Genomic DNA, 26,542 nt, shown 5'->3' with positions numbered 1-26,542 from the left:
ACGGTTTTTTTTGTTGTTTTTTGGGGGTGGCGGCAAAGACGGGCGGCGAGTTCCTCACGGCTCTGACGTTCACGTTTTTTTGAGGAGCTCCTTTTCTCTCACGGACTTCTTCACGGAGCCTCATATCAGCCCGTCGGTCGCCTCACTCTCCTTCCTTCCTTCCTGTTTGCCCGTTTTTTTTTTGACAGTGCCATTTTGTTTTTCTTTCCACCTCGAGGGTTGCATCTTGTTTTTTTATTATTTCTCAAAGATATAATAACGAATGCACACCAACTGACTGGAACAAGACTCGATTTCTCTTTTATCAACTCACTGTGGTTTAACGCATTAACACTCTTACCATGCTACGCTAACGGCTGTGGACAATCGATGACTCCATCCTGTTGGGGTTTGGACAGATGATGATTTTCTTTTTTGTTGCCTAACGACACCGTTAACAGATGTGGAATCAGAGGTTGTGTTCAAGAGGGCTTCTTTATTTTTATTTTGTTTTATTCGTGTTTTTTTGTTTTTCTTTCGGGTCTATTCTTCCATCGAGACTGGAATCAAGCGTACATGTCAGCTATAGATAATTTAAGTTACTCTGTGTCATGATGTAAAACTGTCTAATTTGGAGAAAAAAATGTAGCTTACTGAAAAATAAAGATTTAGGCACTGTTGAGGAGCCGCTGTGTCTTTTTTTTCTGGCTTTTTATGAGTCGTTTTGCATCTTTAATTTAGTTTATTATTAAAAAAATTTAATTTAAAAACAAGTTTTTATACTTACCACCATAATTACATATTAAGAAAATGCAATAACAATAGAAATTAAATCACAAATCATTCTCTAAAGTTAATTTCCTGAAACTAAAACTTTAAAAATACTTTTAAGGGAACATCATTTTATGACAGTTACTTTACAGGAATTATAAAGTTACATGTAAAATACAAATATAATTCACTTTTTGTACATAACAGTACTTTTACACTGGTGCTGTGTTTATGCAGATTGCATAAATCTTGTCAAGGTTGTGCTTTGTTTTTTATTATAGCTGAGGTTTAACTTCAGCTTTAATCTCTTTTGTATTTAACAGTGAAGCCAAAATTAGACCCATACGGTGAGATATTAAAGTTTAACATCTTTTAACTAACATATCAACAGATTGACTTTCCAAGTTTTCAGGAAATGTATGTCTGAATATGCAAATGAGGCATTATCTTATCAAAGATGTGCAGATTTTAATACATGTCCAGAACATACGATGTGAACATTCGATAAATTCCAGGTTCAAAATTCTTATTTAATTTTGTCGAGATTATAGAGTCATATGTTTATACAGAGGGAATTTTGGAAAGTACTTTGTATTTCTCCATAAATCAGAAAAAACTGTCAACACACATAAAAATTATCTGTTTTCTCCATCTTTTTATTAATAAAATGTATGTTGTAAATGTTGATGTTTTGTAATCATAAAGTACAAAACATCAAGTAAACAAGGATGCTAAAATAGATAATCACAAATGTGTTTTTATTCAATATCCACCATTCTGAGGAGTAATGATGATTTTAATTAAGCTGCATTTGTTTGCAGAACATCATGAATATCTTTGTTCTTATTCTTCTTGAGTTCTACTAACAAAGATGATTTTTGTTAGAGAGTAGAAGTGAATTCAGCTTCAGTTTGTCCTGATGATGAAGAAGAAGAGCCACAAGATGGCAGCGTGTTCACAGAGGAAGCTGCTCCTTCATCAGCACCGTCCTGATGATGAGGATGGTATTAAATAAATAAATGTCATTGTTATTATTATTACTAGTAGTAGTAGGAGTACTAGTTGTTGTTATTATTATTATTATTGTTATTTTATTGTTTTTGATACACTTGAAGAATTCACAATCTTTCAATATTATTACTATAAGAAGTGGTTTATACTTTTTATTATCTACTTTTCATCTGTTACACTTTTTTATCATCATTAAAAAAAAGTATATTGATCTTTAATTAAACTCTAGTTAAAAGATGACTTACCGTTAAACATTGTAATGGTTAATAATGTTTACTGATTATTAGTAATGCTATAATTTGTGTTATTTTGACAGTTTATTGCTGTATGCATTATGACATATTATATACTTTAAGTATTTCTTAAAGATTACAAAATCATTTCTAAAACATCTATAAACAGATGCACCAGATTGTTGTAACACTTTGTCAATAATTAATATATTATATATATATTTTAAAATTCCATGCTGATGTAGTGGCCTTAAAAAGGCAAGTGTATTTAAAAAGAAACAATTAATGTTTTAAACCTTATTTTAAAGATTTTTTGGCCACTTGGTGGCAGCAGAAACGCCAACATTGACAAACCGTCACATTTTGAGTTGATATGATGAACTTGATATCAAACAGCTGCTTTTTTGACACAAATATCAGTTATAGATCATTATGATGAATCATTATGGGTCTTTGTGTTTGTGTCACCTGATTAATATAAATCCTTTATTCTCTCTTTTAGCTCCGTTTTTGGTCTCCACCACCTCCTGAGGGATATATCTGCCTTTTTAGCTGCTAATTTCTCCACTTTGTTCTCCAGCTTTATTCCCTAACTGAGTCTGTCATCTGTTTGCTGCTCAGCAGATAATAAACGGAGACTTTTTACAGTTTTTAAATATGAAATCAACACCATGAGAGCAGTGAGAGTGAACCATAAAGTTGATAAACAACGAACTAAAATGTTCTTTAATGCTCCGTAAAGAAGGAGGAGCTGCAGATTCAGCTGATTATTCTCTGTTGGTTTCATATTGTCATTTTATGAATTGTTATTATTATTATTATTACTGAACTAATCTTCATATTTTCACTTTCTGAACATCAACACAGTGAATTGTTGACTCCACGTCTTACTCTCCTCTCACGTTTTCTCAGTCAGCTTGTTTTTACTTCTTTAACCCCTCGAGCTTATTGCCACTTTAACTGCATTGCATTGTAATTACACACACACACACACACACACACACACACACACACACACACACACACACACACACACACACACACACACACACACACACACACACAGACAGACAGACACAGACACAGACACACACACACTCAAGACAACCTCACAGGATGGAAATAAAAATCAGACATATGTTGGGAAGGTTTTCTTCCCGACAGAGCACTTTGTCAGATAATAAAACGGATCATTTCTACTATAAAAAGCGTTTTTTAAAATTCTGTGTTTCCTGAACTTCAGAAGCTGGAGAAAAAGTTTTATCTCCTCTTTTTGCTTGTAGTTGTTTTTACTCTCAATTAAATGTTCTGTCTCTCTGTCTTTGTTCTGATCCAATTAATAAAACATTTATTATCACTGAAACAAATAGTTAATTTGCCAACTTCCTAAATTTCCCCCAATATTTTATTATTTTTTTTTTTTTTTTAATTTTAAATTATATATTTTATATTGTTTTACTTTTACTTTATATATAAATATATATTTTTATCATTATTATTATTATTATTATTATAGTATTATTAGTATTATTAGTATTATTATTATTATTATTATTATTATTTGCTGTCTTCTTCAAGGATATATGGGTTTTTGCTTGGACAACATACCAAGAAAATCTTTGTGGTTTAATTTGAACAAATATTTATGTTGATTTCCTGATTTGTTCTGTTTTGTTGTTTAAATAAAATATACAAATTGTAAGGAAAAAAATGTCAACACACACATTGATGCAGCAGTCATTTTAAAACCTAAAATTTCATATTAATAAATATTACTGCACAATAAATACTATTTGTATTTTAATACTTTGAGAATAATTTGCTGATAATACACTACTTTCACTTGCAGTGGAGTATTTTAACGGCATGGTATAAGTACTTTTACTGCTGTAAAGGATCTGAATACATATCTATCTATCTATATCATATCTATATATATATATATATATATATATATATATATATATATATATATATATATATATATAGATATATAGATAGATAGATAGATAGATAGATAGATAGATAGATAGATAGATAGATAGATGTTATCTGGCGCCCTCTGATGGTTACTTATTATTTTATTTTATTATTTTTACATTAAAACAGATAAAAAACAAAAACTTTATCTAAAGTCGATGTAAATAAAATAATGTTCAGTTATTGATGTTCTTCAGTCTCATAAATCTCACCTGCAGTAGATTCTACCTCTGATGTGCATGAAGTCACAAGCAATTAACACAGGAAGCCTGATGCGTTTCCCTTCAGAATAAAAGCATTAAGTGCTGGAGTTTGCACACTCTAGTGTCTGCTTTTGCAAAAACAAAAAAGGAGTTTAAAAGCTCTATCATTGTATTTTAGTCTGTTTTGAAGTTCACCCTTTTTAAGCTTCTGTATGTGTCCAGTTTGGTATTTTGCAAATGGCTTTTTAAAAATGATTTGTTTGAAAACTCTTCATTCAATCAGTCACCTGTTTATTTTTTCACTTTGTACTTCCCTAATAAAAGATGGACACTCAAGTAAATTACCAAAAAACGTTTTCTCTAATGCAATGTGAAATAATGAAAATAAATATATTTATTTATATAATATATTATTTATATTAATTTCACATCTTGTGGAAATGTCTTCAAAATAGCATCAAACAAGAGTGTGTATGAACTCCTTAAATTCTGTAAAATAAATAAGATGAAAACCTTGCCATGATGAAAAGAATATCTGCCTGGTAATTCATAATTATGAGTTAAAAGATTTAAATGATGAGATAAAAATTCAACATTTGACATAAGAAGTCATCATTATGCAGGAAAAAAGGCAGAATTATGAGATAAAGAGTCATAATAATGTGATACAAAATGGAAAGTATGAGCTAAAAAGTTGAAATGATGAGAAGAAAAATATTATATTTTGATAAAGAGGTCGTAATTGTGAGATGAAAAGGTTTAAATTATGAGACTAAAAGTTATTATTGAGATAAAAAGTCGAAATCATACATTTTTTAATTATGAGATAAAGAGTCATAAATATGACGTATTTTTCTCTTTTTTTTACTGGCATAAGTACAATATTTACATCTGGGTGTAGAGAAGTAGAAGTATAAAGTTACATAAAATGGAAATACCCACACTGTACTTCTGTATAGTATTTGTGTAAATGACATAACAAACATTTTGACATAATTATGCAGGGAAAAAGGCAAAACTATTCCATAAACAGTTTAAATTATGAGATAAAGCGTCATAATAATTGAAAGTATGAGATAAAAAAATGAAATTTTGAAAAAAAGAAGTCGTAATTATGAGATAAAAAGTTTCAATAATGAGATAAAGAGTCATAAATATGAGAAAATGGCATAATGGAGTAAAAAGTACAATATTTACATCTGGGTGTAGAGAAGTAGAAGCATAAAATTACATAAAATGGAAATACCCACACTGTACTTCTGTATAGTATTTGTGTAAATGACAATTTATTGACATAATAAGTCATAATTATGAAGGAAAAAGGCAAAATTATGAGATAAAAAGTTAAATTATGAGATAAAGAGTCCTAATAATGTGATACAAAATTGAAAGTATGAGATAAAAAGTTGAAATGATGAGAAGAAACATTTTGATAAAGAAGTCGAAATCATGAGATAATACATTTAAATTATGAGATAAAGAGCCAACATTATGACATCTTTTACTTATTTTACTTTAGTAAAGAGAAGTAGAGGTATGAAGTTACATAAAATGGAAATACCCACATTGTACTTCTGTGTAGTATTTGTGTAAATGACATAACAAAAACCCTGATGATGAAAAGGTTTAAATTATGAGACTAAAAGTCAGATAATACATTTAAATTATGAAATAAAGAGCCATAAATATGATAAAAAAAAGTCTCAATCATGTGATAAAAAGTCAAAATTATGACATATCTTTCAGTGTATTTTACTTTAGTAAAGAGAAGTAGAGAAGTAGAAGTATAAAGTTACATAAAATGGAAATACCCACATTGTACTTGTGTAAACCTACTGGAGACATTTAATCTAATTAAAACTCAAACACATCAGCTCATTTAACAGAATCAGATTTAAGGATGTTTTTTTTCTGAGTTGCAGTATTAATCCCTCTATTTGGGGAGAATCCACACACAAAAACAACTCAAAGAAACCAAATACTGCAACAGTTTACTCTGCTTTTATTGTGATACAAAATTGAAAGTATGAGATAAAAAGTTACAAAAATGGAAATACCCACATTGTAACTTTTGTATAGTATTTGTATAAGTGACATAACAAAAACCCTTTAAATTATGAGACTAAAAGTTATTATTGAGATAAAAAGTCAGATAATACATTTAAATTATGAAATAAAGAGTCATAAATATGATAAAGAAAGTCTTTTGTAGAATGTTTTTTAATTTCACCAAACTTTACACTTTTTTTACTCATTTAACAGATGTTTTTGTCTGAGTTGCAGTATTAATCCCTCTATTTGGGGAGAATCCACACACAAAAACAAACTAAAAGAAACCAAACACTGCAACAGTTTACTTTGCTTTTATTGTGATACAAAATTGAAAGTATGAGATAAAAAGTTACATAAAATGGAAATACCCACATTGTACTTCTATATAGTATTTGTATAAGTGACATAACAAAAACCCTTTAAATTATGAGACTAAAAAGTCAGATAATACATTTAAATTATGAAATAAAGAGTCATAAATATGATAAAAAAAAGTCTCAATCATGTGATAATATTTTACTTTAGTAAAGAGAAGTAGAAGTATAAAGTTACATAAAATGGAAATACCCACATTGTACTTGCGTAAACCAACTGGAGACATTTAAATAACATTATTAAACACTAACTCTTTCATTTGTTTGAGATAAAAAGTTATTTAATGTACATTTAGATATATAAAAACATACGTTTTCTTTATGGACGTTGGCTTTTGTAGAATGTTTTTAATTTCACTAAACTTTCACACTTTTTTTTACTAAGGATGTTTTTTCTGAGTTGCAGTATTAATCCCTCTATTTGGGGAGAATCCACACACAAAACCAACTAAAAGAAACCAGACCCTGCAACAGTCCCTGCTCTTATTGTGTTGAACACCAGCAGCAGAGCTCCACCCTGTTGGGCAGCTTCACGGTTCTTCTCGGTTCTTCTCGGTTCTTGCAGCGCACAGAGCCGCACGGAGAGACTCCTCAGCCGGGCAGACTTTGGATATTTTGGGGTGTTTTCAAGGAGAAGAAGACTTCTGGAGAGAGGAGAGAGGAGAGGGGGAGGAGAACACAAACCCCGGAGATTTCGGTCTGGTTGTCGGGGAGGAATGGCAGACCGGGACCCTCTCACTGCGGAGGTGCGGGCCAGACTGGCAGAGCTGGAGCTGGAGCTCTCTGAGGGTGAGTTCTTCAGTCTCACCGCCGAGCGTCAGGCTCCTCTGCCCGGGTAAACCTCTGCTGCTGCCCGGCCTGGTGGAGGTGGAGGTGGAGGTGGTGGAGGTGGTGGAGGAGAGTTTTGGGTGTTTTTCTGGTTCAGAGTTTGATGTGGATGCAAGAAGAAGTGTGTTGAGCTCCAGATGCCACAAGTTCAAGTTTTATTTTTTTTATTTTTTTTGTTTTTTTGCATCTTTTATTGAACACACATGCGGCCACAGGGACTGTTTCTGGGGGTGTGGAGGTGAAGAGAAGTGAAGTGGAGGTGAAGTGGAGGCAGACTCTGCATGACTAGTTCTCCTGTGATATGCATCAAAACTGTCTAAATGTAGATTAAAAATATTTTTAAAAAGTACAAAGAAATATTGCAGGTATCTTCATATTAGATAAATTACAATAAAGCACTATATTTACCTTAAATAAGTAAAATGCACCAAACATTGTGCTGAATTATTGATTGACTATCTTTCCCAATAAATGCATTGATCCTCAATGTACAAAAGTGATAAAAAATGGTAAATATGGCCATGACAGATTGTGTTTTTTTGCATTTTGCAAACCCAAATTATTCAGTTTACAATGATGTTGATGAGTGGACTAATCTCTCAATCACAGCAGATAAAAACCTTTAAAAACTGTCTAAATGTAGATTAAAAATATTTTAAAAAAGTACAAAGAAATATTGCAAAAGCCACAGGTATCTTCATATTAGATAAATTACAATAAAGCACTATATTTACCTTAAATAAGTAAAATGCACCAAACATTGTGCTGAATTATTGATTGATTATCTTTCCCAATAAATGCAGATTGTGTTTTTTTGCATTTTGCAAACCCAAATTATTCAGTTTACAATGATAAGAAACAGCACAATAGATATTAGACTAATCTCTCAATCACAGCAGATACAAACCTTTAAAAACTGTCTAAATGTAGATTAAAAATATTTTTAAAAAGTACAAAGAAATATTGCAAAAGCCACAGGTATCATATAAGATACATTACAATAAAGCACTATATTTACCCTAAAATAATTAAAATGCACCAAACATTGTGCTTAATTATTGATTGACTATCTTTCCCAATAAATACATTGATCTTTAATGTACAAAAGTGATAAAAAATGGTAAATAATGGCCATGACAAGTCTGCAGATTGTGTTTTCTTGCAAATTACAACCCCAAATAATTCAGTTTACAATGATAAGAAACAGCACAATAGATATTAGACTAATCACAGCAGATAAACACCTTTAAAAACTGTCTAAATGGAGGTTAAAATATCAGAAAACAACAGAAAACACACACTACTTAGCACCAGGTGTCATAGGAATATTAAAGAGATATCATAGAAGTACTATATTAACCCTAAAATAATAATAGATACATTCATATGTGACAATATTTCCCAATGAACAAAGTAATGAAAAATAGTAAATAATGCCCATTACAAGTGCCCAAATTGCTTTTTTTTGCAGTTTACAATGATATAAAACATCACAGTTATTATTATAAAAGTATGTTTTGTTGATTAGTTCATTATAATCTCTCCATCACAGCAGATAAACACATTTAAAGTGCTACTTTAAAGTCTCCTCTGAGCACCAGAGGGGATTTCTTTAAGCTCCCAGTGGGGAAATATCACAGGAACGCTGTGAGAGATTTATTGTTCTGGTTTGTCAATAAGAAGTTGTCGTTGAGGTATTTCTTCTTGTGATATTGGAAAGTCCCTGTTCAGCAGAGCCCTGCATGCTGCTTAGATTATATATATTTATATATGTATGTATGTATGTATGTATGTGCACATGAGCAGAGCAGCTGTTACCAGACACAGATTTCACATGACACACTGCAGCCGGTGGATGAATGATTTCTATTATACTCCAGATTCTTTCCATAACACCAGAGCATAGATATTGGCTCCTTTTTGCCAAAGACGTTGAGATGCAGGCTGGGTATTGATTTTCTCATTAGCCCCCCCTCCTCCTCCTCCTCCTCCCCCTCCTCTTCCTCTTCCTCCTCCTCCTCAGATTGATATGTCACATTGCTGCAGACTGCACTCTCAGCCTGGAGAGTATCATAGTGTCATATTTCAGCTGCGTTTTTTTTTTTTTTTATCCCCGTGTTCCTCATGGAAGTCTGGTGGGTTTTCGGCGGCGCTCAGCCATGTATGGAGAAAGAAAGAGAGGGAGAGAGAGAGAGAGAGAGAGAGAGAGAGAGAGAGAGAGAGAGGGGATTTTAACAGCTGACTGCAAATGCACACATTGCATTTTAATGTTTCCACTGCAGCTTTCAGAGGAATCTGCGTCTGAGCTGAGAGGAGAGAAGGGGGGAGGAAAAAAAAGGTGACACACATTCCTTTTTTCCTTCCTTCTTTTTGAAAAAACATATAAACCGCCAATGTAAACAAGTGCGTCGGGGGGGGGTCGGATGCCCCGGTTGCATTATTTACATCCTTAGCTGATGCTGTAAATGCACCCCTCACCCACCCACCTATCCTGCAGACTTTGACCTAATTTCTGGATTTCCACGCATCATCCCTTCCTCCTCCAGAGCCCCCTCGCCGCAGGGGGGAGGGGGTACACGGTGGCAGGAAAAACGACTTCATGAAGCAGTCAGGTGTCCCTACAGCTTCTCAAAGGGGCCACGTGGGCTGTTGAGGAGCCCTTGGGCAAGGCATTAAACTCCCCCTCCTCTAGCTCGCTTCTCTGTGGAGGCGGCAAACATCAAAACCTCACAGCTCCTTCGAGGTTGTCGGGTTTTTAAATTGTATTCCTGCAGAGAGGAGGGATGTTAAAAACAGAAATATCACTTTTTTTTAACATATATAAGGGAAAACAGAATAAATGAGATACCTCTTAGCCACGTAGCAGCTCCACTAAAGCAGCCTGGGGGGGGCACTGCCTTGCTCAACGGCACCTCATTGGTAGCAATGAAGGAGGGTCATGTGCTGGTTGCAGATTCAAACCACAAAGCTCCACGTTTTCCTGGTTCCTTTTGGATTTCTTTCAATCTGTTTCTCCTCATGTTAAGTAGTTCCTACATTTCCCAGAATGCCCCTGGACAAACCCTCATGGCACATGTGTGAGCTTGAGAGTGTCCTTTGCGGCATCCAGCTGTTGGTTGCACATGTAGGTGAAGAGTGACTCTGCTTGAGATAAAGATAAAAAAAAAAATGAGAGTGGCGCCTTCTTGCTGCGTTGCATTCTGGGATATTTGATGCTTTTATGGGCTTGTAGATTGGACTTTCCTGCCTTGTGCTGATTGCGATATATACAATGTTTGCTGCAGGAGAATGTTTTGTGTAATATTTCAGTACTGATACTAAAAATGATACTTTAAACATCTTCTAAACCTGCTTTTTACAAAATAAGACAAACTTCTCAAATGCGTCCGTATAAGAACTGTGCATACATTTATAATTAAACATATGGGACCATTTTATTTATGTATTTGTTTATTTATTTGAAAGGGACAGAGCATAAAATACAAGATGTAAACATGCTGGAGTTAGCAACCATGCTAGTTTCCTAGCTCCTAGGCATATCTGCAGATTCCAGATGTTTGTTAGATTAGAACGTTTGGATTTAGTCGACTAACATTTCTTTCGTCAATAAGTTGTTTTTATTAAAAAAAAATGTCATGCTGAGCACATCTCTGATGAACACAAGATTTAAACTGGTTCTTTGTGGAGGAACTGGTGGACGAGGAATGAGAAGGTCTATCTCGATTCCTGTCTACTCTCGTCACTTCTCCACTGTCTTATGTCCTTTAACTCTCAAGAAATCCTGCAGTTTCACATTTGTTTTGTGGATTGACTCATCCAGGCTTCTGTACTTTCTTCTGTGTTAACCTTTAAAATAATTGGCTAACTTTTTGTCCCCAGATATTAAGAGAATCCCAAAAATATAACAGTCACAACAACCTGATAAATACAACATTTATTGATTTAAAAAGCATTTACATGCCAGTTAACCAAACCTTATTCTAAACCGTAACCGCAAAACCCCAGAGACAGAGACACACACACACACACACACACACACACACACACACACACACACACACACACACACACACACACACACACACACACACACACACACACACACACACACACTCTGCTGCTTCACTGCAGCTGCAGACTGACAGGTTGTCCTGAACTAATCTGGCTGCCGGCTGAATATTAAACTCTGCAGTTCAGCCCAGATAACAAGCTGTCCACCTCAACACACTGCAGATTACACACACACACACACACACACACACACACACACACACACACACACACACACACACACACACACACACACACACACACACACACACACACACACACACACATACATATCCCTGCAGTGTCTGTGCGTAGTTGTATCTGCTGTATTTTAGTTGTAAATTTATTTCCTACTTTTCTACTGACTCGAGTGTCCTTTTGACAGACTACCTGTCAATCAAACAGAGTGGGGGCGGGGCTTCTGAGGTCTTAATTAGATAATTTGTGGAAAATGTAATATTTAAATGCATCATTTCTTGTCTGAAAATGTAGATTCCTGCACACATTTGGATTCAATAATAGCTACATGAAAGCAAAACAGTTAAATTCAGTCTTAATGAGTTAAATTAATTAGAAAGAGTTTATTTCTTCATCACTATTGATCCATTTTATACTATAATCATTAATTAATTAATCTCTGAAGTGTCCTGATTGATAAGGTGATCTTGTTTTAATCGATAAAGGATGTGAGCTGTTTTCTCTTTTTCGAAAACTTTTTGCTTTCAGGCTTTTTGATTAAGAAGGAGTCACTTGCAGACAGATAGATTTTTCATTAACGGAGCTTCCTGGAAATTAAAGGAGCATTTACGCAACATTTTCCTGGCAGCCCGACTGTATAAAGTAAATGCATCGTTCTCATCATTGTAATTAAGCTAAGTTGCATTAGCAGGAGTCTGTTTGTTCATCAGATAAGTGATGCTGTGAGGGGATGAAACACGCCGACGCTCTCATTAAAGCTTTTTCTTCTTCTCTGAATCTTTAACTGTTGAGTCATCGTCTTGTAGCAGAGATTAAGACCCTTTAAAAGTTGAGATGATGCCTACAGACGGTCCCTGTTTTGCATGATTTGTTGGTGTTTATAATGAATGCAGTTATTTGAGTCTTTCCTGAGAAGATCTAATAATTCTGTCCTCTAGACTCTACTCGGAATCGACTTGGTCTTGTGTCTTACTGAACTTGGAATTGTCTTGGTCCCCTGTCTTTTTGAACTCTGAATTTTCTTGGTCTTCTGTCTTCTCGCACTCTGAATTGTCTTGGACTTGTGTTTTGTTGGACTCGAACTTGTCTTGTGTCTTCTTAGACTCTGTATGATCTTGGTCTTGTGTCTTGTTAGACTCGGAATGGTCTTAGTCCCCGGTCTTATTGGACTCTGAATCGACTTGGTCTTGTGTCTTGTTGGACTCAGAATTGGTTTTGGTACCCTGACTTGTTGGACTCGTTTTGGTCTTTGTGTCTTGTGTCTTCTTGGACTCTGCATCGTCTTGTTTTTGCATGTTCTTGGACTTGGAATCAACTTGGTCTTGCTTCTTGGTGGATTTGTAATCGCTTCTCGTTGAACCGGAATTGTCTTGGTCTTGTTTCTTATTGGACTAGGTATTGTCTTGGTCTTGTGTCTTGTTGGACTAGGTATTGTCTTGGTCTTGTGTCTTGTTGGACTCAGAATGGTCTTGGTATTCAGAATGGTCATGGTCTCGTGTCTTCTTGGACTCTGAAAGACGCACGATCCAAAACTGTGTTCAGCATCATAAAAACAGTGGACTTGAACACAACACGGAGTTTATTATAAATGTTATTGTTTCATCCTGTCATAAAGGGAAATCTAGTGCAAAGAGAAAACCTCTTTTATAACTCCTTCCTTCAGTCACATCTGGTCTCCATAAAATTCCTCTGTTATTTTACAGCTCTCACTTTTCTCTCAATCTTCCCGAAAGATCTTTATGTTCATGACGAAGCAGAAAAACTCAGATAATTACAGCCTGTTTGAAATACAGGACTCCAGTGGTTCATTTAGCTCAAGACAGGCTTTAGTTTGAGCTCCATTTCTTAAAGGCTCTGCGGGAGTTTAACTGTCACATGTTATTTATTTCATTACCGATACATTATTGATTAATTGTTTTGTCTATGGACAGAAAATAGCAGATAAAACAGTAAAACAATCTATTTTAGATCGACTTACAAGTAGCGAAGAAGTAAATGTCCTGCATTCAAAACTTTTAAGTACAAAAGTACTCATCATTTCAGATTAATATGTATTATAATACTGGATTATTATCAATGATGCATTAATGTCTTCATCACTTTAATGCTGCAGCTGGTAAATATCATATTCTCGATTCATTGATTCATATTTAAAGTGTGAAAAAATACAGATCACAATGTCTTGTTTTGTCCGACCAAATGTCCGAAACTTAAAAAATGTTTAAACTCTGAAAGAAAGCAACACATTACTACAATGTAAGTGCAGGAACAAGTGTTAGTGAAATATATCCATTATCAAAATAGTTGCAGATGAATTTTTCCCATTTACGTGTTGACTATAAACTTGTAATTTCCTCTTCTCTTGTCTTTTATTGTTCACTCATAAAACAGAAACACATAAATGTTTTAAATGCTTTTACTTGTTTCAGATAAAAGACTCTTTCTTTGTGATTCTCTACAAACAACCTTTTCATTAATTCGCGACCGAAACGCCAACAAAGACTTCTTCTTCTTCTTCTTCTTCTTCTTCTTCTTCTTCTTCTTCTTCTTCTTCTTCTTCTTCTTCTTCTTCTCCAACAGACTGAACTGAGGGTTTTTTCTTGCTGCTCATAAAAAGGCCAAACTCTCTAAGCCTTCTGCTTCACAGCTTAATGTATTCAGACGGTGACATTTTCACTGAATCACTTACAAGCTTTATGTGTTTGGTTTCTGCTTTCATTTCAAGTTTTACATTAATTACCAACAGAAACTTGCATCAGAAAAGTGAAGAATAATACGCTTCTTCTTTTGTGGTGTCTGCCACCAGTGGTTGTATTTCATGCAAAAAACCACGTATAAATAACTGACATTCATCCAATCATTTGATGGACACACAGTCCAGAAGTAGTCATGCCAATAACGCCATACCTCATTAATTATTAACACATTTGTTTCCATATATATAACTTTTAAGATTAAGATTTGACTATATAGGAATTTATAGTTGATTGCTTTAAAAACACACTCACAATAAGTTGATGGTGGTGAATTGCCATTATCGTGCTAATCTTTAATATCATCGTGTGTGAGTTGAAAAAGTGGTCTAGCTCACTATTATGGTCGATAAGTAAAAAGAAAATAGATTCTGGTTTAAAAACTATAGAAATTAAGAAAGAATAGACACTTTCATAGTTGCTATTTTATTTATTTATCCTTAATGTAGCCATAAAACTATTTTCTTATTAACAAAATGTAATGTTGAAAGGATTCCAGTCTATTTTAGTTCCATTTATTTTTTATTTTTAAGCATATTTTGATGATGATGATCGGAATAATATCGTCAAGTATTTTAGGATAATCGTGACATGAAAGATTCATATCGTCTGCATAACTGAAGCTTAAAGTTCACAAAATTCGACTGCAAGAAAAAGTTCAATTTTATCCACTTAATTAAATGTAAATAACTTCTTAATCAAAGTCAGTTAAAAGTACAGGTGTCGTCCTGATTGTTGAGACAGGTGGGCGCCACGGCAACAAGGGATGCCACTATGTCAAAGGCTTCAGTTGGTTGCCAGGCAATTGAAAGTGGGGCCCGACCTTTGGACCTTTTTGGATCGGCGCATGTGAACGATTATATATATATTACTTAATAACACACACACACACACACACACACACACACACACACACACACACACACACACACACACACACACACACCTTATCAGTGACACTGTGAATGAATGCTCGATGACTTCCTGTGGCTCAGAGGTGTAAATATAAAACTGAGTCCAGGTTTTATAAAGAAACCAAGTTGTAATTCGTCCGGTAAATCTGATTAAACGAACATTAACGTTTATTACAGCGCGGTTTCATTTTCATCAATGTGCCAAGATAAGATATGAAACTGACATGCAGCAGCTTCAGTACAAAGTAGAACATATAAAGTAAAATATTAACTATCACTCAGGTGCAATATCAAATCAAATATTAAGTTAATAAAGAAAGATGATGAGACAGGTTGGAAACAAACTTTCTGGTTACCAAATGTTATTTCTAAGAGGAAAAAAAGGAGATAAAAAAAGAACATTACCCAACCTGTCTGTTGTAAACATCCATCACATTTACATGCAGCTCTGTCAGTAGTTTTGTACACTGTAAAAACAAACAAACTTTTTTTATTTTAAAAAAGTTTAATGTCGCCTGGAAGAAAACCTTTTCTTTATTTTTATTTTTTAAATTCCAGGTTTGCTCACTTTTCTTTTGACCTCCAAACAAAGAGGTTTAGATATTCTGGATAAACCATTTTACAATCTGTGTGATCGGTTCAGTCAGACTTCTTTTTAGTTTCCAGAACTGTTGAGCACAATGTTATAACTGAAGGTAGTGATGGAAAAAAACTACTAAAATAGCATCCAGTATGTTTATTTAATACATGCTTTAAGAATAAACTAAATTGTCCAGTCAATGCTGGTATTCTTCTTAGAATAAACTTAGTTTATCTTCCCTTAAAATGACTAGTTTGGCTTTAAAAACACACTTCAACACTGCACATTGGTATTATCACATGACATCATGGTGGGAATTATTGATCTCTTTTATCTCCCACTATTCGTTCTACCTTTGTGGCAAAGTGAGACCACATTTCCCATCAACCCTTAAAGCTCCCAGTCACCTTTCCATCCAATGTTAAAAGTGAGCGTGAACATGGCTTGAAAGCTAAGTTCAAATTGAGTTTAGAATATTTTATGACAATAAAAGTGATTTTCACATTGACTTTTCCCTCATTTTATATTTTATTTCTCATCAGAAATTGTACATATTTTAGCTCAGATCACTCTGGAAGAAGATTTCTGTTTATAGTTGATGTTGAAATCCAAAAATGTATTCAATTTACCACTATTACAATGCCACAGGTAGACAAACCAATACCTCCCTGCTGTTGTTTGTAAAGATCAATCTACTGCAGGCGGAGAAAAATACATGTTGTGGTCGCAGTGTCTTCTTCTCCTGCACCGCCTCACCTTTACACCGGCTGTTGCCATAGAGATGTTATTTCCCCCCCTCCTCCCTGGGAGATTACGACCTGTGGGGATGGAGAGAGGCTTGTTCTACTTTAGCTGCACAGAGCTTCTGTTCACGCAGCACGGCTCGTAAATTCATATCTGGTCTCTTTTGTCGGCGTTGATTCGGGACTCCAGACGTCTGCAGTCCACTGTCCTCGCTCGACTCCCACCGGAGAAATGTATCCGCTGAAACTGTCACGTTATTGTTGTTTTAAAAAACAAAAACAGACTGAGGTGAGCAGCGTTTTTACATCCAGCGAGGCGACATCAGTCTGATGATCATCCAGACATACAGCTGTGGACGAGTGAAAAACCTCCTCTGGGCCACTGAAGTTTTTATTTCAGGAGGAAGACAGAATTATTGTTATTTTCTAACTTTTTTATTTTATTTTAACAGGGTTTCAAAGGCCCACAGGGTCATAAAACTCACTCAGCACTCAGAAGAGGATGTAAAAATGTTCCACAGAAGGAAGAATAACAAAGTGAAAGTTGTGTTTTCTTTACCGAACAGTAGCTGAACCGGATTCCCCAGAGCGCCAACGCCGTCTTCATCCACAAACACTACATTTCAGTTGAATGCAAATCATCCTGCTGCCGCTGTTTTACTCGTCCCTGAGTGGCCTCTTCTTCTTCTTCTTCTTCTTCTTCTTCTTCTTCTTCTTCTTCTTCTTCTTCTTCTTCTTCTTCTTCTTCTTTTGCTTTAACCAGATTCTGTAAAAAACATAAAATTCTATGCTTCTCAGCGCAACTAAGAAGCCATGATTGATTCATCTGAGACCAACAGTCACATGACATAAAAATCTGTGAAACTTGGACAGGCTGCTGAACATTTATAGCACGTTGAGCCTCAATTTTGGAAACATGTTGGATATATAGATTCCAGTATTTACCAATTTCTGTATAATAATCAACAAAATTCAACTTGCTCTTTTTGATTTAAGGTATGATAACTGTGTTACACTGCACACATGACATGTTTGAGTTCTCTTTACATCTAGCTGGGATTGTTCTGTTTCTATAGAGGTGCACAACTTATATATTGCAGTGAAAAACGAGGCCACAGAGCGTAAAATATGACAAAAGAACGCTCCCCAAAACTGCTCGGAGATCAGAGGGTTAAGAATGAAAATAATATTAATGCACTGGAATAGAGAAAAAAAACAGCTGAGTCCAATACTTTAATGGATTAATTACATATACATATTCTTTTCTTTCTTGCAGTGCAAACATTAGCACATTGACGAAGCTTAAAAACATCCAAACACACCATGAAGTGGAGACGTAAACATGCAGTCGGTCCACATGTCCGTCATCAGCCGTCGTCCTCGTCTCTGAGAGCCGGGTGGCTTCTCGCAGGAGGCATAAAGCTCCATAAATATTCATCCGCCCTCGCTGTCAGCCGAGCAGAACAACAAATCTGAGGGGCTGGAAATGTCAGCGGGTCGGACAGCCGCCGGGTTTCAGGTCGTCAGTTCTCGACGGGAAGGCAGAGGACAGGTTGACATCCAGTCAGGAAGCTGACAGCGAGCGGAGAGGGAGCAAAACAAAAGCTTTTGGGATTCCGTTTTGAGTGCCGTTAGAATGAAAATACAGTTTCAGACGTGAACCCTTTTATGTAAATCTGATGGCAGTTTAACACGTCGGTGTCACAGGTGAATAGGGTAAAAATAAAAAGAACTAATAGATATCCCCATGAAGTTTTCTGAAATGTTATGTTTAAATATATAAATGAGGCATTATCCTCTTAAATATGTGCTCAAAAACAGAAATCTGAACATTGGACAAAGCCAGGTTCAACATTCTTGTTTCATGGTTTGAAATATTAGAGTCAAAGGTTTTTACTTTCTATCACTCCATAAATCGGAAAATACTGGAAACAACCATTAAAAAACAATTCTCTCTATGTTTTTAGTAATAAGATGTTGTTTAAATCAGGCTATGAATGATATATGAACAAACTCCTTTGTAAAAACGTTCAATTTTAAAGATTTTGTAAATAGTTTAAGTCTATATTTGGATAATTTTAAGTGTTTATGAATGTACAATGTTTGTCAACGATTAGAACTTGAAAACATTTTATATTATTACAACTTTGCTTTATTACATTATGATTTATAATGTTTATACAGCAGCCTCCTCTAATATGTGCCCACAGATAGGAAACTTATATCTACTTACAACTACAATATCACATGTTATAAACCATTTATCAAACATACTTCTGTGGGACTTTTGAGTTAATTGCTGCAAAGTTATTCTCGCAATCTTCATTTTTCCTGCATAAAATCAGTTTGATAAAGTAGGAAATGTTGTGAAATATCAGATCAGTTTAAAAAAACCAAACTAAAACCTCTCTTTAACAGAAAGATAAAGCCAGCAATGTCTCTTATTCCATGTCTTTAAATGGGCTTAATTCAGCTTTCCAATTTAATTAAATTCAAGCTGAGAGGATGGTAGACAAATAACATAAACACCTTTATCTCTCTCTCATATTTAAATATTCAAACTGCACATTTTTTAAGGATTCGATTCTTAACAGAAATAACTTGATGAGATGCAGAAGTAACCTCCAGATCTCAACGCTCCTCTCAACATGTCTGAGACAAGAGAGTGTTTATCCTCCTCCTCCTCCTCCTCCTCCTCCTCCTCCTCCTCCTCCTCCTTGTGATCTGAACGGAGATGACATTTGTGCTTGCTCAGGCGATTCGTAAAAGAAAAAACCCCTTTGGATGCTCTTTGTAATGGGCTTCGGCCGCTCCATCTGCCATTAGAGCAATGTGAAGACCCCCCAATCAGCATTTTCATTGGCTCCATCTCCCGTGTCCGTCCAATCAATGTCAATCACTTAATTGGCTTCAACGAGCGTCCGGGCGCTCATCATAAAAAAACAAAGTGGGATTTTTCTGCAGAATCATCACTTAATTAGCAAGTTGGTTCGTGGCATATCTTCAGAGTTTTTTACATCAATACATTTGTTGGCAGCTGAATTTTTGGCTTTGTTTAGGGGTGCAGACTGAGAAGGGGTTTCTGGGTAAAATGTTGTGTACTTCTATAGTTTGTAATGCAAAACGCATGATGAGTAGGGCTAGGTGTATATTGGGGAAGATTGTTCGCATACAGCATTCGTAGCTATACCATCAAAAATGAATGCACTGTAATTCCGAGATATCCAACTAAATCAATTGGTATTTAATCGACGTAATTATGAACCAGGAAGTATTAAAACAGCAAAAACCCACACAGGGAGGATGGTTCAAACAAAAACAGGACTTTCCTCCAGTTGACAGTCTTATTTGACCTACTTGACCTTGTCACATCACTTTCATATTTCAGTATTTTACAATCTTTTCCGAAACCAAAGTAGTATTGTTCCCCAAATCGGACTGAGTTGTTTCCTATAAAGACGGTAGTTTACTTTGAAATGACTGCATGCATGTAACAAGTGGAAATTGACACGTGTTGCTGGACTTTCATAGATAAACATGACGCAGGTCTCGTCAAGCTTTCGTAGATATACCTATTTCAATCCAATTCCATTGGATACAAATTTATTCAAAATCAATAAAATGGTTGTTTTAGAATATATTTATTCCATGAGTTGTTTGTCGTGGCCTTTTATGCAGGAAATAAGATGATAGTGATTGATCTGCTATACTGGAGTTGTTTGTTTCTGTGCTGAGGGAGAGTCGGTGGCGTCCAGACTGCAGATCTGATGAGCTCGGCCATGAAAAGCCGTTTAGGGTTAATCTTGTCAGACTGACCGGGAGACTTCACTCTCTGCCACAACAAGAGCAATTAAACCCCCTAACTCCCCATCTGTCCTCCAAAGCAGCTTGTGAACGATTACACTCGTCAATACTACAGTGACTGGACTACACTCGTCAATACTACAGTGACTGGACTACACTCGTCAATACTACAGTGACTGGACTACACTCGTCAATACTACAGTGACTGGACTACACTCAGTGACTCAATACTACAGTGACTGGACTACACTCGTCAATACTACAGTGACTGGACTACACTCGTCAATACTACAGTGACTGGACTACACTCGTCAATACTACAGTGACTGGACTACACAACTACAGTGACTGGACTACACTACTACAGTGACTGGACTACACTCGTCAATACTACAGTGACTGGACTACACTCGTCAACACTACAGTGACTGGACTACACTCGTCAATAATACAGTGATTGGACTACACTCGTCACAACTACAGTGACTGGACTTCACTCGTCAATACTACAGTGACTGGACTACACTCGTCACTACTACAGTGACTGGACTACACTCGTCAATACTACAGTGACTGGACTACACTCGTCAATAATACAGTGACTGGACTACACTCGTCAATACTACAGTGACTGGACTACACTCGTCAATAATACAGTGACTGGACTACACTCGTCACAACTACAGTGACTGGACTTCACTCGTCAATACTACAGTGACTGGACTTCACTCGTCACAACTACAGTGACTGGACTACACTTGACAATACGACAGTGACTGGACTTCAGTGACTGGACTTCACTCGTCAATACTACAGTGACTGGACTACACTCGTCAATATGACAGTGATTGGACCACACTCGTCAATATTACAGTGACCTTCATTTGGTTTTAGTGTATTATTAAATAGATAAGTCATTTTTGTCTATTAGAGTCTTATCGTTTTAATTGTTTATCAATATAATCTTCACAAATGAGCATCACTTTTATAACGTTTGAAGTGTAAAGTAGAAAGCTAATGTTAGGCTATAAAGAATCTCCACCACGGTCACATGACTTCCTTATGTCCACCACTACGCTAACGGAAGAGAAGTGTTTCTAGTGATGACGTTTAGTCGTCTCATTTAGACACTTTTTTAAGACACTTTTTTTAGACACTTTTTTTAGACACGTAAAAGCTTTTAAATTCCCCTGAGGGGTTTTTACTGACAAATTTTATATCGTAGAACAAAACGTTAGAATGTCTTTATCTTGTGTTAAACGGACCTTATTTCAGACATCTAACCAAAAACATTGACTTCAGACGAGGGAACGTTTTATGACTCTGTTTAATGACCTCCGGTTGATCATCACGAGTTCTAGAATAATAGGAGCAGTCATTCAAAATGACAGATAATTATGGCATATTTCTCTTAACAAAGTCGCTTTGGATAAAAGCGTCTGCTAAATGACTGTAATGTAATGTAATGTAAACTCTTTATATACTTTTCACATGTCAGTAATGCTTACTGTGATGTGAATAAAACCTACGTCATAAAAACAACACAAAATGTGGCTGAGCAGATTTTAGATGCGCTTTAATTACTGGGCTTTCATTTTCTTCTGGGGAATTACAACACATGAAGTCACTAATCTTGGAAACAATCTGCGACAGCTTAAAGAAACGTAACTGCTGTTGGAAATTGTTTCTTCTGCCAGCCGTGCAACTGTTCTCTGCCATGCTGCTTCTCCGGGAGGTGATGTCATCGCTGGAGTGCGGCGAGGAGGGAGGGAGGGAGGGAGGGAAGGGAGGGGGGTGTTTCTGGCAGATTGCATCATTAAGCCGCTCAGACAGGCACTTTCAGCCCTCTCTTGCCTGTTTTCTTCCCTCTTTGACACTTCCCGCCTGTCGCTGAAGCCGGCGAGCTGCGAGGGGGAGAAAGTGAGGTCTCGAGAGGTGAAGGGAGTAAAAAAAACTCCTCTGCCCTTTTCACTTGGAAAGTAAATGAAACTGATGAGGAAACACTTTCAAACACACGGCACAAATATTTGCCTTTTAGAGGATGCGTTTCCTCTCTCCATCCTGCTTGTGTTCGGTCCAGCTTTGACCCCGTGACCCCCTCGAATCCCCCTCCACTCCTTTTCGCTGATGGCGGGTATTTACCGCCAGCTCTTGAGCAAGATTTTTTTATTCTTAAATCCACTTTTATGCAGGCGGCAACCTCAGGTTCTGCCAAGATAAGCCAATGCGGAAGTGTCTTAAGACTTGCATTTTCCCCTGGTTCCAAAAAAGATGTCTGATTGTATAGAAGTCTATGAGAAAATGACTCTACTTCTCTCTTGATTTATTCCCTCAGTAAACATTGTAAACATGAGTTTATGGTCTCAATCTCTAGTTTCAAGTCTTCTTCAATACAGCATGATGTTCATTTAGTGAATTATGCTCCATTTAGAGTCAAACAGACCATAAAGCAGGGTATGATTTAGGGCGGGGCTTACTGTGATTGACAGGTCTCTATCAGAGACATATACGGCGTCTCTACATCACTCCTACACATTCCAAATATGGTCACTTCTGTTCACTGGTAGCAAAAAAGAAACAACAACATGGCGTTGGCCTTAATCCAACAAGGCAACAGCCAAATCGCCGAACATCAGTCCATAAACCAACGGGTGATGTCACGATGACTACGTCCACTTCTTATATGCAGTCAATGCTTGAGTTTGTTTTTTGTGTGGCTTCAAAACTTCCTCCCAGCTCCATTACTCATCTTTTTTTTTTAACTGTCTGGAGCTCCCTTGAGAGAAACAAAAACTCTCCATTAATGATCCCAAAGGGTGACACAGTTCTTCCAGCCGGGCAAGTCGAGTGGAGGGGAAGATGAACTGTGCCCCACGTCGGGCTTAAGGGGTCGGACGATGAGGCACTTAATCCGTTTAAACAGAACAGCTTTATTAGATCCTCTGCAGAGGAACGAGAAGCAGAGCTCCCGAGTGACGGATGCGTCTGGCCCGAAGGCCGCCTGGTTACAATTTTGTTTTGCTGCCTCGGCATCGGCACCATCGGCGTCCGCTCTCGCAGTTCATTTCATCCTCCTCGCTTGTTATTTGTGCATCTTTTTAGTGTCCTTTCTTTGATGCCATTCATGCATGTTTCTTTTTTTTATCGCACCTGCACACTCTATTTTAAACCATCTGAAACCAAAGCGAAACCACAGCCTTGTCCTGCAGAATCACCGGGTCAATAGAGGCTCTGTGTTTGACCCCCCCCCACCACCACCACACAGCCTTGTTAAACATGTTCCTCTCTGCAGGTGAACACTGTAGCTTTGTCAGACGCTTTCTGTCAGAGAGGTATGTCGGCGTTTCCCGTGGACTCCCCTCTTCCACTTCTTCAAACATTCTTTGCAGAGTAGCTACTGTAAAAAAAACATTTAGTATCGGTTGTAGTTTTAGAGCCGGTTTTGTCACAGCGGGAGCGATTGACAGTACCATGTGATGTCGGGAATGGTGACTCCGTTTCTGTAGGCGATTAGTAAAGTCAATAAACAACCAGTGAGGCCTGCTGAAGTGCCCTCGAGCAACATTCTGACAGACGTTGTGCTCTCTGTGTTAACAGGCTCTATTGACGGATAAACTGTGAAATGTGCTTTTAAATACTCACATCAGCAGGTCTGTGTTGCAGCCAGTTTATTAGGTTCGCTTAAGTAAAACTAATGCGCTCAAATACAACAGTCCTGCAATAAGATGCTGCAATAAAACACCTTTACAAATGACAGAAGTCCAAATAGTTGCAGATATCAATATGAACTTCTTGTCCTAAAACTCTGAAGCAGGTTTTATACACCTCACAGGAGAAAGAGGCCGGTTCGCATAAAAAAAGAGTACAAGTGATGAATTCCATCTGTGTCTCTTTCTCTTATCCCTGGAATCATCCTAAAGACATTCTCCAAACTGGTTCAAACCACTCTGGAGATTGGAATTGGCTTTTCAGAGACGAGAGGAGACGGATATAAGAGAAGCATTGTGCCACGAATGTTAACAATGCTCTGTCGGCCTGCTGGAGCCGAGGCCTCCGGGGCAGTTGGAGGTTTGGCTGCTTGTTTGTCTCTCGGTATGTCGGGGTGATAAACCTCTCTGGAGCAGCACAGATCCCAAAGAGCCTGCCAGGAAAAGCTGCCCGGCTTATTAGTTGCAGCACTACGTGGACTGAGTGTTTCACTGAGCACCGTCCAGGAGAAGATCCTGCAACCGTTGGCTTTAAAAAAAAAAACGGCCAAATAAGAAGATCTGAAACAGCAGCAGTTGTTTCTGGAGACTTTAGACAGCTGGAGTATCTGCACACCGACTGCCATGGAAAGTGTGACACACACGCCACAATTTTGGAAGACAGGAATCTGAATATAACATTCTCACCACCTAAGCTTTGCTAAGGCGCTGATGCACTGTTTGTTGCATTATTCTCCGAAACCAAAAAGACAAGTGTAACCGGCAAAACGCCATAAATCAACCTGCACAATGCTGAGGAGGGATTGTAATAACTGTAAACTCGTATAACATATTCATGGACTACTTTATTGCTTTTATACAAGCCCTATAAAGAAAGATGTCAAGTAGTAAATGCATTATAAAATAGAAAATCCTGTAAACAAATTTATCTTGGCTGCAAAATATTTACTCAGATTTTTTAAGCGCTCCTGTTCCTAAAACGATTAAAAACGAATTAGCCTTCTTTATAAAATCCTCTGACACGTTAATGGTGCTTTTAATTATGAACTATTTGCGTTTCAATCCTGGCTTCGCTGAAGAGTTCAGAATTGAATGTTTTTTAACAGATTCTGGTTACTGCAAAAGGTTTACTCGGGGCTACACTTTAAATGAGTAGAATAAAACCTTTTTTTATGGAAATATCACGATTTTCAGCCTTTGCTCAGTAGCTTTTCCTGATCGAAGCATTCGTCGCTCATGATGTGTTCAAGGACCGCTGGAAAGATGAAAATCTGACTATAATCACGTTTTTTACAGCTTCTCGTTAAGATAAATGGTGTAGTTTTGGCGATTGTTTCAAACATGGCAAAACATTCTTTTCACTTCCGCCGGCGGGTTTTGGGTTTCAGAGGGTTAACTGCATTTAGAACTACAGGAATATCTTAACTGTAACTTCCCCATACTTTCTCTTTCTGGCTTCTGAAAATCCTCCTTAAAAGCCGATGGTGTCCCCTCCAATAAAGTCCAGCTCGTCCTGGAGAGAGGACACACTCGACTCAGAGACTTTGGCAGCATCTATTCCCCCAAAATCCCGACGTAGGAGGAACCGCTGGAGAGCCTCCACCTCTGCCTCCATTTTTGTACACAAACCCTGCCGCTGGCCCTCTGTTAAGGATGGGATTAAACCCCCGGAGCTGACTGTTGGGAGTCTGGATCGCATCCAAGTGTGGCTCGGTGGGGCGTTGGAGGTTTACAGTTCTCCAGATGGTGTCTTTTACATATGTAAATAAAACTGCCTCTGTACTTGACAAATAGAAACCTCCCCCCTTTCCTCCCTCCCTCACATTGTTTGGTGACTCCCAGGTGCTGAGTGTCTCCATAACTCTGTGGTGTTGTGTTGCTCAACGGCACTAGCAGGGTGAAGGGTTCAGTTCCTTGTACAGGTGGACTGATTGATAGTTCTGCTTTAAACACTTTTTTATGAAATTGGCATTAATGTTTTCTAGCTTTTCTAGTAGAAATTAAATATTCAAATAAGAAGTACTCACTCAGGTCTCTGCTGGATCTGGGTCTGTCCACGGTGGACTGGTCTCTGCTGGATCTGGGTCTGTCCACGGTGGACTGGTCTCTGCTGGATCTGGGTCTGTCCACGGTGGACTGGTCTCTGCTGGATCTGGGTCTGTCCACGGTGGACTGGTCTCTGCTGGATCTGGGTCTGTCCACGGTGGACTGGTCTCTGCTGGAGTCTGGTCTGAAGGAGTTTCTGGTGAACCTTCATGATCTCATCTGGTTTCTCCAGAATCCGACCCGGTGTCTCCGATGACGAGCTTTAAGAATAACTTTATAGAAACAGACGATCTTCTCTCTGATGGTCTGGTTTACT

General features: G+C 37.0%; 1 protein-coding gene across 1 annotated transcript in view; it reads left to right on the top strand.

Annotated features, from left to right (window-relative positions):
* Positions 1-7,113: 7,113 nt before the first annotated feature.
* The window catches only part of LOC129113352 (disco-interacting protein 2 homolog C-like), a 165,466-nt gene continuing 146,037 nt past the window's right edge, over positions 7,114-26,542 (top strand). The window contains 1 exon segment of the mRNA XM_054625592.1: positions 7,114-7,392. Coding sequence (XP_054481567.1) covers positions 7,320-7,392 — 73 coding nt within the window. The 5' untranslated portion in view covers positions 7,114-7,319.

The sequence above is a fragment of the Anoplopoma fimbria genome, chromosome 3 (assembly GCF_027596085.1).
Source record: "Anoplopoma fimbria isolate UVic2021 breed Golden Eagle Sablefish chromosome 3, Afim_UVic_2022, whole genome shotgun sequence".
Taxonomy (NCBI): domain Eukaryota; kingdom Metazoa; phylum Chordata; class Actinopteri; order Perciformes; family Anoplopomatidae; genus Anoplopoma; species Anoplopoma fimbria.
Note: the sequence above shows the minus strand (reverse complement) of the source record. Positions and strands in the feature narration are given on the sequence as shown.